We start from the raw sequence: 17,357 nt of genomic DNA, 5'->3' as shown, positions 1-17,357 counted from the left end.
TTTTTCTTTTTATTTCAAAATCACTGCACCCAATCCCACTTTCTCACTTCTTTAAAATTGTTTCCATCACCCTTAAAACCAAAACCTCCCTCCCACTATCACCATCACTATCATCACTACCATCACTATCACATGGCTTCTTAAAATTCTTTCATTTATAGAAGAATCTCAATCTACCCAACACCGAATTACCCATGAATGAGTTTTGTTAGTTAAACTTCATTTCTTTCGGCTCTCCTTTTGGTCTTCACTAGAGAGTGAAATATTCAATTTCCGAACAAATGTTTGCGAGACTTTTTGTCTTAATTTTACATTACAGAAATCAGAAAACTGAGTAATTGGCTGAACTTGGTCGCAAAATTTGTCGTATTTCACCATTAAAGTAATGAAAAAAATAAAAAAATCAAATTGCTTTTTGCTACACATGTGAACCAAATCATGCCGCAGGCTCTGCTTACTGCTTGGCCTTTGCCAAACCACAAATGTACAAAGTGGCAACGTGTGAACGAGACTCCGTGACACCTTACATGACAATTACATAACTTTCGTTGATTTTCTTTTTTGCTCACCTAAACTTTCAAGTAACCATCTCTTGAAGCATATTTATATTATATAATAATCAATCACCTTATTGTAATTATTTCATGTAATGCTAATGAGTAATAGTTATGATAAAATAATAATGTATTATAAGGCCCGACAATGGGTTCATGGGCAGTTTTTTGAAGTACAATTAAGAGTAATTTTTATAAAATTCATAGACAATAACAGAACTTGAACCCTTAGACCCACCACTAGGTTAAAGTTAGTGAGGATGCCATTCACAAAATTTGTCTTATCGAAGACAATAAAAAGTTAAGAATTAGTAAAATTAGAGTGCCCTTCACAGCAAAGCACCGACAAAAGAAATCATATATTTCTTCAGACATTGGCCCCAAGTGCGTAAATGACATCAACCATCATCGATCATCTTTCTTTTTCTTTTCCTTCTCTTTTTTTTTTGTTTTTTCCTTCTCTTTTTTTTCCCTTTGTTTTGCGTATTACAGCAACAATCATATAGAAAATCAAGCACGCAGTTGAGTGATACTTTATAATTATGAATGGAAGTGTAGAAAGTTGAATCACATACACAAGATCTCCACGAATTTATGGAGCTGCAAAACCTTCAGATTTCAGAAACATTAACAAATGTCAATACTCACGGGAGTGAACGGAATGGAATGGAATGCATTTTCTTTCATGCATCAAATCAAATCAACAAATCCCAAAATTTAACAACTTTTCCTTTATAAAATTTATGACGTTTTTTTCCAATGAAATATATCATAAGCACAAGCACAAGCACGATACTCTACCAACCGGTCCCAACAAATAAGGGCCCCTTTGCGGAGGTTAGTCGGAACCATGATCATTGAATTAAAATGTGTATGAATTTTATTAATTTAGTTACCAGATCTTCTCAAGTATGCTAACACGCCTAACCCAGCAACAAGGGCGGCTCCGGCCGCAACTGCACTGTACGCCGACGCCCATGCGTCTCTTTGAGCATAATCCATATTTCCTGCATCCCTTCTACGACCATGACTTCCTGGATATTCTAAATGCAATCTCAGTCCCTGCGTAAAACCCAACATGTTTTTTATCTTCAGTTTAACCATTTCTTTTCATGGATAAATCGTCATTCACAGATTATCATCCAATATGGTACCTTCCATCCAGCCAACCTTGCGTGCTCTACAGCTGCTGCAAGATCGCTGTCTGATCCTAGAACAACTTTATCGTGGTCTTCATCTTCATACTACAAAAGTGGGTCATCAATAGGTTATGCAATTTATATTTTGGAAACTCAAAGTTGCCAAGCCAAATAAAGAGACTGGTAATATTGGTTTGAGAGGGTACCAAAATCTGAGGCAATTTGTTGCGGTCAATATCATCACCAACTCTCTGAAGGATTGCTGTTATGACATCTGTTAAACTCCGAGTATCTTGTCTCGGATAGAACAACAGTCAGACCAACTTAAAGATATTAATGTTGATTATGGAAAGCTAGCTAGGAAGATACGAAGGAAAGAAGAAATAAGGTTTGTTTGCAGCCATTGTCGCTCCATGGAAAACAGTTTTAACCATCCACTAAAATATAGATGATGTTACCTTATTTGGCATTAGGGAATAATCAAGTGCCACAAATGACATGAAAATACATCCATACTTGCACATTTCGATTGATAATAATGAAAAGAGAACAAGAAATATACCACAAGAAAACCGATGCATCCGGCCCCTCCTATCTTCAAGTTTAAAAGAAAAAGTATTTGACATTCCAGGTGATGGAAAGGGAAGAGTTCTTAAGGTATCCGTTTCCTCAGAAGCCAATTTCATTGAACCTTCACTGAGATATCACACTAACGTGTGAGATAACTAAATAACATAATAACAACAATGTAAGAGCATGGCTATTTGACAATCACAACCTACGCAATTCATCGTCATCGTCATTTGGTGATAAGGCCATGGCAGAATCCCAAAACTTCTGCATCATAGAACTTGCAGCCTCGTTGCCAACTCCAGATGTATTTCCAACCTAATCACGAAGAAATACAAGTCATAAATATTCACAATCATAGACACTACAGACCTCTAAGAATTATAGGTACGTTGTTCAAAACCCAACTAATATTCTATATTAATTTTTAAGAAATTAAATATTTCTTCTCCCAGCCAGAGGCCCATTAGTTCAGACTTTAAACGAGTCGGCAATAGTTTAGCTTGTTATACCAAAAATCTCCTCCCCATCATTGTCCGCTAGGTTAAACCCCAAGTAGATGACTGGCAGGGTCTTAACATTTGACTACTCGGTTAAATTCTCAAGCCTATAACATATTTACCAAATATGTCAAACCCCTAAGGCTGTAAATCTAAAGATTCAGAGAAGTGAAAAACATAGTCCTCAAACTTCAAAGGTATCGAACTGAATTTTCGCACAGTAAATAAGAAAGTTGGAGGGGGGACCACGATGATTTTAGTTGACGAAGCTCAGAAATGAAAAGCACAGCAAACACTATAGGAGTAACAAAAATAAGTCTACTATACAAAAACTATCGAAAGGCATTGAATTTCTGCATATATGAATATGAGAGCAATTCTCTCGAAAAACATCAAAAGGTCTCATATTTCACCATACCAACTTAACCACTCAAATTACACTGCTCACTGGGAGACCAATTCTCTCATCGAAAAAATAGCAACACCACTAATCTCAAATCCAAAGCTTATCATGAAAAACATGATTAAGAATTTAGATTGCACTTCCAATAATACGTTCATAGCCATTTGAAAGTGATTATAGCTCGAACATAGTTTATCTTTTACTTTTCCAATACCAAGAAGTAAGAGTCGACAGCACTAACAAATACAAGGTTCCAAAAATTAAGGGACTCACCGTGGCCACAGCAGCATGGGTGATATGTATTACATCAACTACAGCAACAACGTTTCCATCTGCAGCCAATTAACCAACAGCATCAGAAGTAAAGATGATAAACCGTTTCGTGTTCCTGAGATTTATAATTACACAAACGCTACCTCTATCTACCACTGGGAGATGCAAAAACTTTCCATCGTGCATAGTGTGCAGAGCGTCAACTATTGGTGTATCAATTGATGCACATTCAGGATTTGGGGTCATGACCTTTAACATGAAACAGAGAGAGGTGATATTCAGTTCTGAATAATAAAATCTCGCATCATCAAATATGTTTCTCTTATATCTATTCTTGCAATATTTGTCATATTTATCTCTGCCACAAACCCCAATCTAAACCCGTGCCCCCTTTAAAGTTAACCAATAGAACTGTACAGACAGGAGGGGAGGCAATATTGCACCATCGTTTTGTAGGCATTAATGCACCATAGTTTATACTCCATGCTAGCTGAAAGAAATTACCTTCTCTACAAGTGTGGAATCTGGAGGAAGATTTTGAGCTATTAATCGCATCAAAATATCCTTTGACCTGCAAATATTAAAAATTAGGATACGTAAAATTGTATCCAAGTATAAGATCCTAAGACCAGAAAACTTATGATGGTACTCACGTGAGAATTCCTTGTGGCTTGCTATCAACTGTTACAACTGCAGAACTCACTCGAAGTTCAAGCATCTTTTTTGTGGCCATCAAAACTGTTTCTGTTGGTGGAACTGTAACAATCCTGGAAAACAGAACATCAATAAAAGATGCTATGCAGATAGCATTAAAGACCAAATATCTTTCACGCAAGAAAAGTATTACCTACTTTAAATTCTCTGGGATTATAGTAGACAGAGATGGTCTGAACATACGCTCTCGAAGTGTCTCAATAAACGTATTAGGACCTGGTCATCAATTGTAGCACAATTAGGGTTGTTTTTGGAAGGTATTAATATCATTGGAAATGACAGTTCACTAACCAGATACAGAGGTTCCCCAACTTTTTTCAACACCTTCAACTGCTGCTGCAATGGCCTTTCCCTTTTCAGCTGCTCTTTCCATTCGTGCAATAGCATCATATAAACATTTTGCAATATCAAGTAATGCAATGACCTCCCCGTTCTCAACTACAGGCAAATGTCTAAATTTTCCTGTAGACACGGTTATCAGAACCACAAAGCTAGAATCAACACCCAAGCACCAAACAACACAGAACATTAAAATGTGAAAATGCATCTCAGAATCATACGAACCTTGTACCATCTTCTGGAGGGCTTCCACGGCTAGGGTGTCAGAAAGAACAAAAACTGGATTCCTTGTCATAACTTTAGACACAGATGTTTCTTCGAGATTAATGCCACAAGCAATAACCCTTGTTGCTATATCCTTCCATCAAAATGGATAAGAATATATTAGAATTTTGTTTAGTTGCGAAGAGACTTTTATGCTTAAGTTTAAAGGAAAGCCAGTGTTAAACCTTGTCTGTGAGGATACCACAAAGTAAAGCATTTGAATCAGTCAGTAACAAAGCGTCAACTCTACGAGCAGCCATCCGACGACAAGCCTCAGAGATGGTAGTACTTTCAGGAACTGTCAGTGCTCTTGATAGCCGCAGTCGTTTTACCGTTCGCTCACCAGTGAGTTGTCTTTTCCAAACGTAAAAGCAAAATGGAAAATCAAGTTAATATATCTTGACTTCACCCTTTTAATTACTGTATCCAACAAGAATCCTTTAAATTATTACGTGATCTAGAAAAGTACTTCCATTCTACTACATTAATAAATCCCTCAAAAGGTTGTGCGATAAAATAAGAAAATATACACAATGAATACATGATGCAGTCATTAGATATAGCAGAGTGCCAACGTTCAAGTACATTTGCTAATCCTTTAAAAGGTTAAGCAATGAAATATAAGTACTTGAGTTTCATGTAGTATTTTCAATTCCATTTTGCCTAAACACATTCTTGATGAAATGAACTGCAGTATTTCGCAATTTCACACCAAAGACTTGAGAGCGGGGCTGCTCTGAAGGTTCCTGCAAACCTTTGAAGGGTTTTAAATGATCATCCGAATGAGAAAACGCAACTACATACAACTTTCAGCTTCGAAACTTGCTAAGAAAAATCTAAGGCGTGCAATATGACTTCAAATAAATAAGATGCCAATTAAGATGTACGCGTAGGCATAAAAAAACAAGAATAAGTGAAAGCATAAATAAGAAGTGATTAAGAAATAGGAATTTACAATGAACGAGATGATGAAAGAGACTTCCGCGGTGCATCCGAGTTTCCGTTCTCATGGGCTTTCTTCTTGCCCTGAGACGACATGTTCGTTAAGGACAAACTTCTTCTAGAAGAACCACCTTGACTAGTCATTTCTTGCCGATGGTTTCCACGATCTTAGATAAGACCTTGAAAACATTGCAACAGAAGGTCGTTCAATTTCATGTATAAGAAAAAAAAAATGAATATGAAAAAAGAAACATAGCCCAATTCAGACGCTAAAGAAAATAGTGAACAATTGAGATTATATTCAATTCTAATGAACAACTCTAAGTTTTGAAGCATAGAATCGAATAGGACGAAACAAAAAGAGAATCCAAAAACCTGAAATATATGGCTTCTTCTTCAACGTCGAATCTCTCTCCTTATTGAAAAATCTTGAGCATAGATTCTCCGCCTTGAGAAAGAGATTATTGAAAATATTGAGAGCTAAACCCCAATCGCGCGGGCAAATAAATCGCCAGAAAATGAATGGAGAAAAGTGGTCAACGGAGAGAATCGATGAGAAAACTTCAAAAAAATTCAAAGAAAAATGGAATAGTAACGGTCGGTAATCTTATCGGAAAGATAAAAAGGAATCCGGGAGAAACTACCGACCGTGGAAGGAAGAAGAAAGAGAGAGGGAAGAGGGAAGAGGGAAGAGGAGAAAACCTAAGAAAATGGGAGAAATGGAATCTTTTTAAGAGGATGGGGAGAGTGGACCAATAATAGAACTCCACGTCAAGGAAACTAACTGAAATAGCTCTAACTTGAAAAAATAACAGATAATATTTCTGAGGAAGCCTTCCGTTTGGCGCTAAATTAAGAAATTGATTTCTCTTCAACTTTACCATTTTCCCTTCCATTTATCTACTCATTTTATTTTTATAACTTATTATCATTCATATTGTTTTGTTTTTTTTAAAAGGTTAGTTTCAATATCCCATCTACAATTATATTACTATTTTTAATTTATTTTAGGAAAAAATTTTAAATATAATAAAAATATTTACATCACATGTCGAGTCCGACGAATTATCAAAAAAGTCTATGAAAACTTAAATCATTCTAATTAATCATTTCTTTCTACAGTGGGCACACAAAACTTGCACTCGGTCGTGATAGACCCAAGATTCTTTTCAAATTTTTAAAAACTCTTTGAAGGACATTTTTTTGTCTCTCACTTAAGTGCACCAACGTGATAGTGCGTTTTCTTATTAAAATTTTGAAAATAAAGGCAAGTAAGCCAAACAACCTAACAAGAGACTTTAGATATGATATCGGGCTAAGGTTACTATGAGAGATCCTCGAGTTTTCCTTAATCTATTTTTAGTTTTCTTAGGGCAATGTTGTTTGGCTTTTTTGTATTTGACTTCAAATCTTTTAAAAAAATTGTACTAGCTTGGTGACGCACTCGATCGACCCTGAGAAATTTTCTTCAAATAGTTTAAAATTTTATGGTAAGAATCCCGAGGTTAGATTCAGATAGAAATTGACCCCGACAAAAACAAAATTACGAATCATTGTTGTTATAATCATCGAGTAGAGACAAGACCATGTCACCAAAAGAAATAAACGAAATAATATCAAAAGAAAAATAAAATGAGGAAGAAGATGAAGTCTGTCGAAAAAAATAAACGAAGAAACTATTCCACGTGCGAATATTTGACTATGCTAATGGGTATTTTAGAATAATATAAAAGTAATATTTACCCTTCAAATTTTGCTATAGAATATAAATACTTTTGTGTTTTATTCTACTTATGTAAATTTGTCGTATGAATTCGACTGTGAGAAAAAAACAACATTAAATAAATTTATTAATTTTGAGAAAGAGTTAATTTGTTCGTGGGTCAAATTTATTTGTTGTTTGAAACTTTTATGGTGAGCTAAAATTGAATACATTATTGTTAAATTTGAAATAGTTTTATTGTTAATTACTAAATGTTTTTTCAAAGAATAATATATATATGGTTTTGAAAAGATTCTTTAGATTTAGTTTTGAAATTTGCTTTTGTGGCCTTTATGTAATAATGAAAAATGATCCTTTTTAAAAATACCCTTTTCCGTCCCCTAACATTGAAAGTGGAATACATAAAGAAGAGATTAAGATGTTGGGTGTTGACTGCTAAGGGATCCACTAACGTTGGCTTCGTATCCATTCCTATCTTGATGCTCCCATTTCTACATTTTTTTTGCTGCCCTAATACTCATCAAAGTCCACGTGCACAACCAAAAGCCATTTAAAATAAATGAACTCTGCTACGTTTGAATTCTCAAGTGTCGTAAAATATGTTGACATTGCTAGATTTGTATATGATCTTATGAGACCATTAGTAGTATAATATTACAAATGATCTCATTCTACAACTACATGAGAGTACTTTCTCTAAACAAACAAGAGCACTTGTTAATTAACTTTTGCATGCGTAGCTCACAACACCGATGAGATGATTTACATAGAGTCGAGGACATGACAAATGTGCTAAAAAGGTTTAAAATGTCGTAAAATACTTGAAGACTAAAAAAAAAATTATTTTAACTTTTCTTTGTTCAACTCATGTATGGTAAACTTAAGTTTGGAGTTCTGAAAATTATACCGTAGACTTACACTATATAGTTGAAATGATTTTTTTTTTTAACCTTACTATTAAAATCAAGTTTTGTTTGTTAAGCATTTAGTTATTTTATCATTTTAAATTAAGCAATTTTACTTCTAAAAAAATTGTTTACAAGATTTGAAAAGAAAAAGAAGAAAAGTTCAAATTCTAACGAGTTTGAAACTTAAAACTAAAACGTTTTTTTGTAGCTTCTAAAACTTGAGTAATTTTAAGGGTGAAGGGAAGTTGAAAAAAGATTATGTATTGCGAAAATGAAACATATGCTTTTATGAAATATAATATAGTTAATTTTTGGAAATTAAATTTAAACTATATCAATGTTAAGTTATTGACAATGGTGTAATTTCTTTTTATAAAGTTAAATGTGTTGTCCAAATACAAAAAGAAAAAATTGATGAGATTACATCATTCCCAACACGCATGATTTGACAATTAAAAGATTTACGAAGCACCAAAAGCAGTCTTTTCCTCTTCCATCGTCTTCGGAATTTTTGGGGAAAGTACTCTACTTTACCCCCACCCTCTATTTATCAAAATTTATAATGTTAAAACTCTAATACAATTCTTACAATTGAAAAGCCTAATACCAAAGTACATTAAATTTTAGGTCATAAAGTTTGTGAGACGATGACAGAAAAAAACAAATAAAAGAAATGTGAAAGGCTCATCCGTCCACGTGAAGCATCAAGATCAACGCAGTTGTCGAATCAGTGTCCAGCTTCCAAGTTTCAAAACCACTCCATTTCTTTACCCTTCTCAAATCTTCTCAACTTAAAACCACACCATCCCTATTCATCCCCAATCCCAAATCCCACTTTCTTTCTTCTTTAATCTTTAGTTTTAAGACTCATAATGGCTGATTGGGGGCCGGTGATTATAGCGGTGGTGCTCTTCGTCCTGCTCAGTCCAGGCCTTCTCTTTCAGATCCCAGCCAAAGGAAGAGTTGTTGAATTCGGAAACATGCAGACTAGTGGGGCTTCCATTTTAGTCCACGCCATCATCTACTTTGGCCTCATCACTATCTTCCTCATCGCCATCGGTGTTCATATCTACACTGGCTAAAACCCAACTCCCCTCTTCTCTTTAATCTACTCTGTACTGCCTTTTCTTTCTCTTTCTTGTTCTATAATCGATGGATTGTTGTCTGTTATGTGACTTGTGACTTTTACTGTCTAGTTGGAGTTTCAACGATTGCGATTGTAAAATTGGTTTGATTTTAAACGCGATTTATAAATTGAATGGCTGCTGTTGGGTGTTGGGTGTTGGGTGTTTGGTACAGATTCAGGGAAAAAGATTCCGATATACGATTCCCATAGGGTTTATATGACCATTTACATCTGCTTTTACCGTTTCATTCTCTTTCTCGTCGTTTGGGTTTCGATGGCCCCCGCCACCGCTTCTGGGCGGTGGTAGTTCCCGTCGGTGCACGTGGACCCAATTGAAGGCGGCCCTACATTTACGTTTCTTTTTAACATTTGTTTAATTATAATTTGAGTCTTTTTTTCTTAGAAAAGAAAATTCGAGTATTTTGATAAAGGCGTTTCTTCGAAATAAGAAATAATAATAAATAAGGTGGTGGTTATTTTATTATTTTTTATTGAGAATCGAATTTTCACATTCTTTTAATTAAGTAAAAGAGAAAACAGAAGGGAGGAAGCTTTATGATGGTATGAAAATTCTATTTGGAAAGTTGATGTAATTATTCTAATTAAAATTGTAAGTGTTTAAATAATTCACGTATTTTAAAATGCTGTTCATCAAGTTGTGACGATAATATGATGATATTGTTTGGTCTAAAATAATAATAATTGATTTAGTTATTTGGTCATGTAGTCAATAAGTTGTGTTCTATGGCGTAACTTGCAAAGTTAATTCAAAGGCATGGATTGAACCAATTAAATGACTCATTTCTCAAATGTGTATAGAACGTGGAAAAGAAATACAAATTGATCTAAAAAAGAAAAGGAAAGAAAAAATAGAGCCTATTGGCTCTTGGTAAGCAAAATCAACAAATATTTCAACGTTATTTTTCAAAATTGTTTTGAATTTTTACAATCTAGATAGTGCAACTGCAACCTATTGAATATGAAATCATCAAATAAAATATTTAAATATTTATAACATAAAGTCACGCTCACAACCCGAAATTTCCTTTATGGGTTAATCGTGATGAGTCTAGTAAGAGAATTTTTGAAAATACAATAAAAAAAAGGAAAATAAAATAAAATCATTAAAAAAAAACAATTTTTACACTTACTCTTTTTTCTAAATATTTTGGAAATTTCTCCAATTGTAAATATATTTTGAAAAATTCTCCAATTTTAAATATTATTGTATTGTTTTTCACCTTTATTCAAATATTTTATAAATATAATGTACCTTACTTTATATGCACAATTAGATGGAGCACTATTATACTTAATTAAACTGATTATACATAGCTCATTATAATTATGGAAGACTAGTAAATGATATCAAACATAATAAAAAATAGGATACCTTACATTACCTTTCTCTAGAGTGAGTGGAGTACTAAATTCATTATTGTTGTTGTCATCTTGACAATAAAATTATCAAATCTCTTATTTGATCCTACTATTTTAAAATTTGAGAAATCATTTGAAAAATTGTAAAAAAAATAGAACATTTGAAGAAATATTTATGCAATAATTTATTCTATGGATTTTTTTTTTCTTTTTTTAAAAGAACCTTTAAAATTTTGTTTCTTAATTTCGGAAGGCAAATTTAGTTTTGTGGGCAGTTTGGTGTAGCCCACAATGGTTCAAAGCCCATAAGCAACATTGGGCCACTGAAACAACAAAGGCAGATGTTTGTATCGCTCTCTGCCCTCTCCGACTTGCCACGAGCTGAATCACACACCGCGCTCGCTTTCTGCTCTAGCAATGGCAGCTCTAGCTCGTTTCTCCCGCAAGGCTATTGCCTCAGCGGTTGCCACCAATCAACTCCGCCGTGCTTTCTCGACCCAAGTGTCCAAAACGATCACGCCCTCACCGGATCGAGTCAAGTGGGACTATAGAGGTCAAAGACAGATAATCCCGCTCGGTCAGTGGCTCCCCACAATCGCCGTCGACGCCTATGTTGCACCTAATGTGGTTCTTGCCGGACAGGTTAAAGTCTGCGACGGGGCCTCTGTTTGGGCGGGTTCCGTTCTCCGCGGCGATCTCAACAAGATTACAATCGGGTTTTGCTCTAATGTGCAGGAACGGTGCGTCCTTCATGCTGCTTGGTCTTCCCCAACAGGTTCAATTCAACTTACTTGTTTTTACGTGTTTTCTTTCGTCATTTTCTGTTTTTGGGTTTTATCGAATTTCGTTGTTTGGTGCTTGTTTTCCTCGGTAATGTGAAAACGTGGCCGAGAAATGCTGCACTCTTAAATTTCAATCTCTGTTTGTTTAACTAGGATCTCCAGAGGATAGTGGTTAATCTTCAAAGTTTTTCTGGATTCTTGAAACCATGGATCTGTTGAGTAGCTGACGCCATATTTGTTTCCCGTTCATTTAAAAAAAACGAATGTAAGTATCTAGATTGTGGTTTTCTGGGGACTTGGTAGGTTCAAGTAATTGGAGCTAGTTTCCGTGAGAAATATGGGCATAAAATTATAAATAGAAGTACTAAGCTGCAGACCTAGAATTCTCACTATTTGGAATCTTGACATCCTTCAGAACCAGTTCTAACCATTGAGAAGGATGTGGTAATAGGGGGTATGGATGTGATCATTTTGCTTCTCAAATTATCTCTAGGAATCCAAGCATTGTTATGCACTTTTCATATACGATGAACGTGAAGCATAACAAAGTCAGTATAGTTCTTATAGGAATAGTAAGTTTTAACCAGAACTTAGAAGTTAAGCGATCTTGTTCTTATATTTCTATCATGCAACCATCCATCTGCTACGATTATGGCCTTGGTCCACTTGTTTATTAGACTCTTTGTGTTCAACCACAATAATCCCATTTCATGATAATTTGATCTCACTCTAGACTGGTTCTTCTCATTTGGTTCAGTAACCTTAGTTCAACATATTACATTGTTTTCATCAACCTGTGTATTGCCGTTAGTTCTCTAGAAAACAACACCCCCAATTTATGATAAGATGATTTTGTTCCAATATCATCTATTCAAACTGCTTCCTTTGTAGAAGCAAAGTTCTCGCTCCTTTTTGTTTTTTTTTTCTTCCTTTTTATCCCCTCTTTTCTTTTCTTTTTTCTTTAAGTGAGCATAATTTAACGTTGTTTCCTTTCTTTTCCATTCTGGTAACCTCTTCTGGATTAGGATTTTGGAGTAAAGGGTTTCTCCATTGAATTCCTTTTTTCTCAATCTCTAGCCTGAATAATTAACATTTCTACCGCAAAATTACACTATCAACGTATTGTGTTGTACACTATTTCTTTGATTTTTCACTTCCCTTTTTTATCCTTCTTATTTGTTATATGTATGATCAAAAGTCGGAGAAGGAGGCTAGTTTTACATCAGGGATTTGCCAAATTTTCTTATTTTCTTGTCAGTTCCTTTCTAGGATCTTCATTTATATCTATGCATATGCATGATACTGTAAGGAGTTATATCATCATTTAGCAATTAGTTGATAGTGGTTGGAGATGGGGTAGATAGGGAAGGACAGAGAAGGAGTAAGAGATAAAGAGAGAGACAGAACAAGGTGGAGAGAGAGGGAATGGGAGAAGGAACAGGAGAGTTGGGTAATAGTGAGAAAGAGTGATGGATAGAGAGAGTAACAGAGAGAAGTACAATGGCGGCAGAACAGGAGAGTTGGGTAATGGAGAGGAAGAGTGATGGATGGAGATAATTAAAGAGGGAAGTACAATGGAGCAGAGAAGGCTATGGATAGAGAGATGTAAAACGGTAGATATAGAGCTGACCAATAGGATGGGCAATTGCACGAGCTGTAAAGTTACTTCTCCCGTACTCTTGCAGGTTAAGGGGGGTTTGGCCTACAATTTTTGGGGGTTTAAATTTGCTTAGGATTTGACATTGCCTTTTTCAGGACGGGGTGAATTGCACAAGTCTTCAAATATTTGCCTCTCTGTCTTGTTTTTAAGTCATTTTCTTGGTTTCAGTACGTCTGGATGTAAAAGCTGAAGTTCCAGTCTTGACTTATGACAACTGCTTAATAATCAGACCTAAATTTACTATGTTGGTGTCCATTATTCGTGTGATCAGTCCAAAATATGAAACTTCTGTTTAAAATGTATATTTTTTAATCTCTGTTTCTTTTTTTAAAAAATTAGTACATAATCTGAAGGAAATAGTTGAGAATTTGAGAATGTTCTAAATGAGAAAAATGAGAGGCTCAAGGCATCTAAATTGACCAAGTTTGATGGTCTACTCTTAGTTCATAATCGATAACCCCTCAGTTGTCAGTTTAGAGAAAATGTTGTCATCTATCTTACTGGAGATGAAAGGCCATTGGATATAAATGAACTTCAATTTGTAAGGCCTCCTAATCCTCCTTTTGTCTTCTTTATTTTCCTCATTCCTCATTGTATAATTCTCTTGTACTTTGAATTCTATTTAATAAAGAAGCTTGTCTCCTTTTCAAAAAAAGTATCTAAAATCTGCAATGCAGCTTAATTCCTCTTTTCAGTTTGTGACACATGTTTTCTAGTCCATGCTATATCTAAATTTTCCCTTATATGTCCATCCAGGACTGCCGGCAGAGACATCTGTAGAGAGATTCGTCACAATTGGTGCTTATTGTCTGTTGCGGTCCTGCACAATTGAGCCAGAATGCATTATCGGGCAGCATTCCATCCTCATGGAAGGTTCCCTGGTTGAGACCCACTCTATTCTTGAAGCTGGGTCCGTGGTTCCCCCAGGAAGAAGAATTCCCACTGGTGAACTTTGGGCAGGAAACCCAGCAAGGTTTGTCAGAACGTTGACCCATGAAGAGACACTGGAAATTCCTAAACTTGCTGTTGCAATTAATGACCTAAGCAAGGATCATTTCTCAGAGTTCCTTCCTTACTCACAAGCATACTTGGAGGTTGAGAAGTTCAAGAAGTCTTTGGGTATAACCATATGATTCAGCCTGTCTTCTTATCTTTGCATTTTGTTTGTTGAAGAAAATAAAATATCTCCAAAAGATAAACCAGCTTTCAGATTCCTTCATTTGACGTTCGTTTTGCTGGCATCGAGTTAGGATCAAATGAATTTTCTTAGATTGTAAGGTTGATGTTTCTGTTATCACCTGGATTCCTCGTTCGTGGGTAGTTAAAATCCACCAATGACTTGTAATCTCCGGTTGTATGTTTTTCACTTAACATTTATATGTTTGTTCCCAATGATGCATCTGGGTTTTACATTTGCCATTTCCCAGGTACTATTCAAACTTGGTTAAGAACTGGCTCTGTAAATTTTTCAAGGAATGTCTGACCACACGACAACGCCTTCCCTTCCATTGTCTGCTTATACTAGTTTAGTTCGTGCTTGTACTTATATTCTCTTTGCTGCTTCTCTTGGGTTTTATGGTATCCAGCCATTAATTTATTTGAGTTGGAGGAATCCATGGGAGGCCTGCTTGTTATAGTGTGTGAATGAACTGTTTTTTAGTTATATATACAGATATATAAATGGTATCTTTTCTTGCCTCAGGTCATGAAAGGGATATCGATCAAAAAATAGGCGTTTTAGGTAATGTTAGGCCTTTCTCCATGAATTAAGCTTTCAAAAGTGGTTTAAATGCGACAAGGTATTAGGTTTTAGCACCAAGATTGTGGATCTTCGTTTTTGTTTTGGGCAATATCTATAAACTTGTCTTTTTAATAAACAATATATCAAAATGCATTCCCACGAAGAAGATCCGATGGAAAGTTGGTTATATTCTAGCCATTGACTTCTTATTTTAGTTGTTGGATAGTCGTCTTCATCTCCATTTCTCAAATAAACAAACATATCACCTTAAAGTGTTTCCAACAACCCCCTCGTGTGAAAGGCAACACCAATAAGAAGGCTAATATCTTCCATTAGTTGAAGTTTTTTTTTTATTATTTTTTATTTAAGTTAGTTGTTCAAAAGTTTTCAAGTTCATAAGAATTTACCTTCATTTGAGAAAGTTAATCGGTGGAAAAGTAATTGAGGAGGAAGCTCAAACACATCAAAGCACTAAATAAGGCAATATATGATTATTTAGCTCAAGTCATTTTCCATAAGAAAATGAAAGTGGAAACACTCAGCATGCCGAGGAACCGGCCACCTTATGCACTTGTGACAAAGTCATCAACCACAACCACCTACAGTCGTGGAAGACCTGATCAAGGATAAAATTTTCTTACAAAAAAAAAAAAAAAAAAAAAAAAGAGAAAGAAAAGAAACACCCTTTCTTATAAGTTGTCCCTTTTCTAATTAAAGCCAAGATATAGACATCCCAACCATTCTAATTTCTAAATGCTCATTCCACTTATAAATTTCTCTCTCTCTCTCTCCCCTTCTCATTTGGTCATATCAGTTATGTATTTTCATTCAACCACTTCTGTCTGTCTAGACATGCTATCCCTCTTTTCCTCCTACCTTCAAGATGCTATCCAGAGAGAAAACAAAGCTACTCCTGCAGGTTTGTGACAAAAAGCAAAACATTTTTTCTATGGTTTGTAATTTTCGTATCGTGTCTGATGTTGGAACGGTTCAATCAAATCAAATCTCCTATGAATTGGGTCTTTTAATTTGATTGAGCCGTGCCAATATCGACCATTGTCGTAAACTTTTCTTATTACTTAGAAACCATATATTTTTGTTCTTACTATTCTTACATTTAATCTTTCATTTTCTCCTTCAACATAGCTTAGAAACAATATCTTTAGCTTTTGTTATTATTACATATAATCTTTTGTTTTCTCCTTTATAACATGGCTTAGAGATGAGGCTCTTTTCTATATGGGGATCCCAAGAGTGGATAAGATGAGATGAACAAGGACAGACTCCATGTTGTACCCTTTTGCTTTGCTATGTATGCATTAAACAGATTGGTTATCTAGACCCTCTTCCTATTCTTGATTGCTTTTTAAATGTTAGAGTGGATGCAGGGCCTCTAGATCAGATGTCTGTGGTTTTATTAAAATAGCAAAACAAAACAACATTTGACAGAAGCTGACGTTCTTCCAAAATCAGCAGCTATGAACGTCCTGAAGAGACCGTTGAGTGTATAAAACACGAAGCTGAGAAGAAGCTACCAAAACTCAGGCTCTGAAAACTGTGTGTTTTCTTTTCTACAGAAGTACTAAGAAGGAAGAATTTACTGTCCTTTGTTAATAGAAACAAATGTACAATGTGAAAGAAGGAAAGTGCAGAAGAAGAAGACAATTACTCCCAGCCAAACCATCATCATTGTTATTTCTTTTCCTGTCATAAAGGACAAGAGAAAAGGCCGGCTTTCTTCTAATTCAAATAGATTGTATTGGTGGGTTTATTCACTCTCACAAATTCTATATGTAATAGCCAAAATAATATTCCCACACTTTCATAAGCAGTACTTCTACGTTCTACTTTCATCCGTTTCTTTTTACTTTTTCGTTCAGTGATTGTTGATTCAATTTGACATAACTAACATTATTTTAGTAATTGGTTGAAGTTAAACCCCATTTATAAAGACAAGTCAGCGATGTCTTTTTATGCTGTGCATTACATCAACAGCTGGATTTCTTATTTTTGATGTTAATGTAACTGTATGAACAATTGGGATCCCAAAAAATGAAAGAGCATTTTATGAAACCCAATTCCGGGAGGGACCATGACAAGATTTCCATGGTCCCATGAAGAATTGAGATATTTATGGAATTCTTGAGACGTTTACCTTTTCATTTTCCATGGTCCCACAACAAAAAAGAGCAATACTAACTATGAATGGAGTCTTGCACCCAATTATTTTTTTTGACAAACAATAAAAGATGTTTATTTTCATCTTGCTTCTAATGGAAATAGATCCTTTTACACCTTTTCTAGTTGGAACTCAAAGGAAAAGCCGATGCCTGAGGGTG

The 17,357-nt window shown here is 35.1% G+C and overlaps 3 protein-coding genes and 1 long non-coding RNA gene across 5 annotated transcripts; 3 read left to right on the top strand and 1 right to left on the bottom strand.

The window, feature by feature from the left end:
- Positions 1–660: 660 nt before the first annotated feature.
- Positions 661–6,417, bottom strand: LOC101212621 (CBS domain-containing protein CBSCBSPB5). Of its 2 annotated transcripts, XM_011652817.2 has the most exons (16): positions 6,074–6,417; positions 5,712–5,877; positions 4,942–5,110; positions 4,718–4,850; positions 4,445–4,615; positions 4,291–4,369; positions 4,093–4,206; positions 3,944–4,010; positions 3,583–3,688; positions 3,440–3,498; positions 2,472–2,581; positions 2,256–2,389; positions 1,900–1,985; positions 1,709–1,798; positions 1,451–1,616; positions 661–1,163 (listed from the first exon to the last, which is right to left on the bottom strand). In XM_011652817.2, exons 2-16 carry the CDS (start codon positions 5,840–5,842, stop codon positions 1,147–1,149), a joined length of 1,632 nt encoding a protein of 543 aa, XP_011651119.1. In that variant the 5' UTR covers positions 5,843–5,877; positions 6,074–6,417; the 3' UTR covers positions 661–1,146. The 2 variants fall into 2 exon arrangements, with proteins under 2 accessions (XP_011651119.1, XP_004138042.1); XM_004137994.3 differs by lacking the exon at positions 661–1,163 and having other exon boundaries at positions 1,208–1,616; positions 6,074–6,416.
- A 2,590-nt stretch (positions 6,418–9,007) lies between these two features.
- LOC101212373 lies at positions 9,008–9,593 on the top strand. The gene has a single exon (XM_004137993.3). The coding sequence runs from the start codon at positions 9,202–9,204 to the stop codon at positions 9,409–9,411; it is 210 nt and encodes a 69-aa protein (XP_004138041.1). The 5' UTR covers positions 9,008–9,201; the 3' UTR covers positions 9,412–9,593.
- A 1,587-nt stretch (positions 9,594–11,180) lies between these two features.
- On the top strand, positions 11,181–14,785 carry LOC101212132 (gamma carbonic anhydrase-like 2, mitochondrial). The gene is made up of 2 exons (XM_011652735.1): positions 11,181–11,610; positions 14,034–14,785. Exons 1-2 carry the CDS (start codon positions 11,253–11,255, stop codon positions 14,408–14,410), a joined length of 735 nt encoding a protein of 244 aa, XP_011651037.1. The 5' UTR covers positions 11,181–11,252; the 3' UTR covers positions 14,411–14,785.
- Positions 14,786–15,944: 1,159 nt separating this feature from the next.
- LOC116403375 lies at positions 15,945–16,871 on the top strand. Its single transcript, XR_004216147.1, has 2 exons — positions 15,945–16,330; positions 16,407–16,871. It is a non-coding gene; the product is annotated as an uncharacterized LOC116403375 (long non-coding RNA).
- The last annotated feature ends 486 nt before the right edge of the window (positions 16,872–17,357 follow it).

This window comes from Cucumis sativus, chromosome 1 (genome assembly GCF_000004075.3).
Source record: "Cucumis sativus cultivar 9930 chromosome 1, Cucumber_9930_V3, whole genome shotgun sequence".
Lineage (NCBI taxonomy): Eukaryota > Viridiplantae > Streptophyta > Magnoliopsida > Cucurbitales > Cucurbitaceae > Cucumis > Cucumis sativus.
This window is presented reverse-complemented; position numbering and strand designations above follow the sequence as displayed.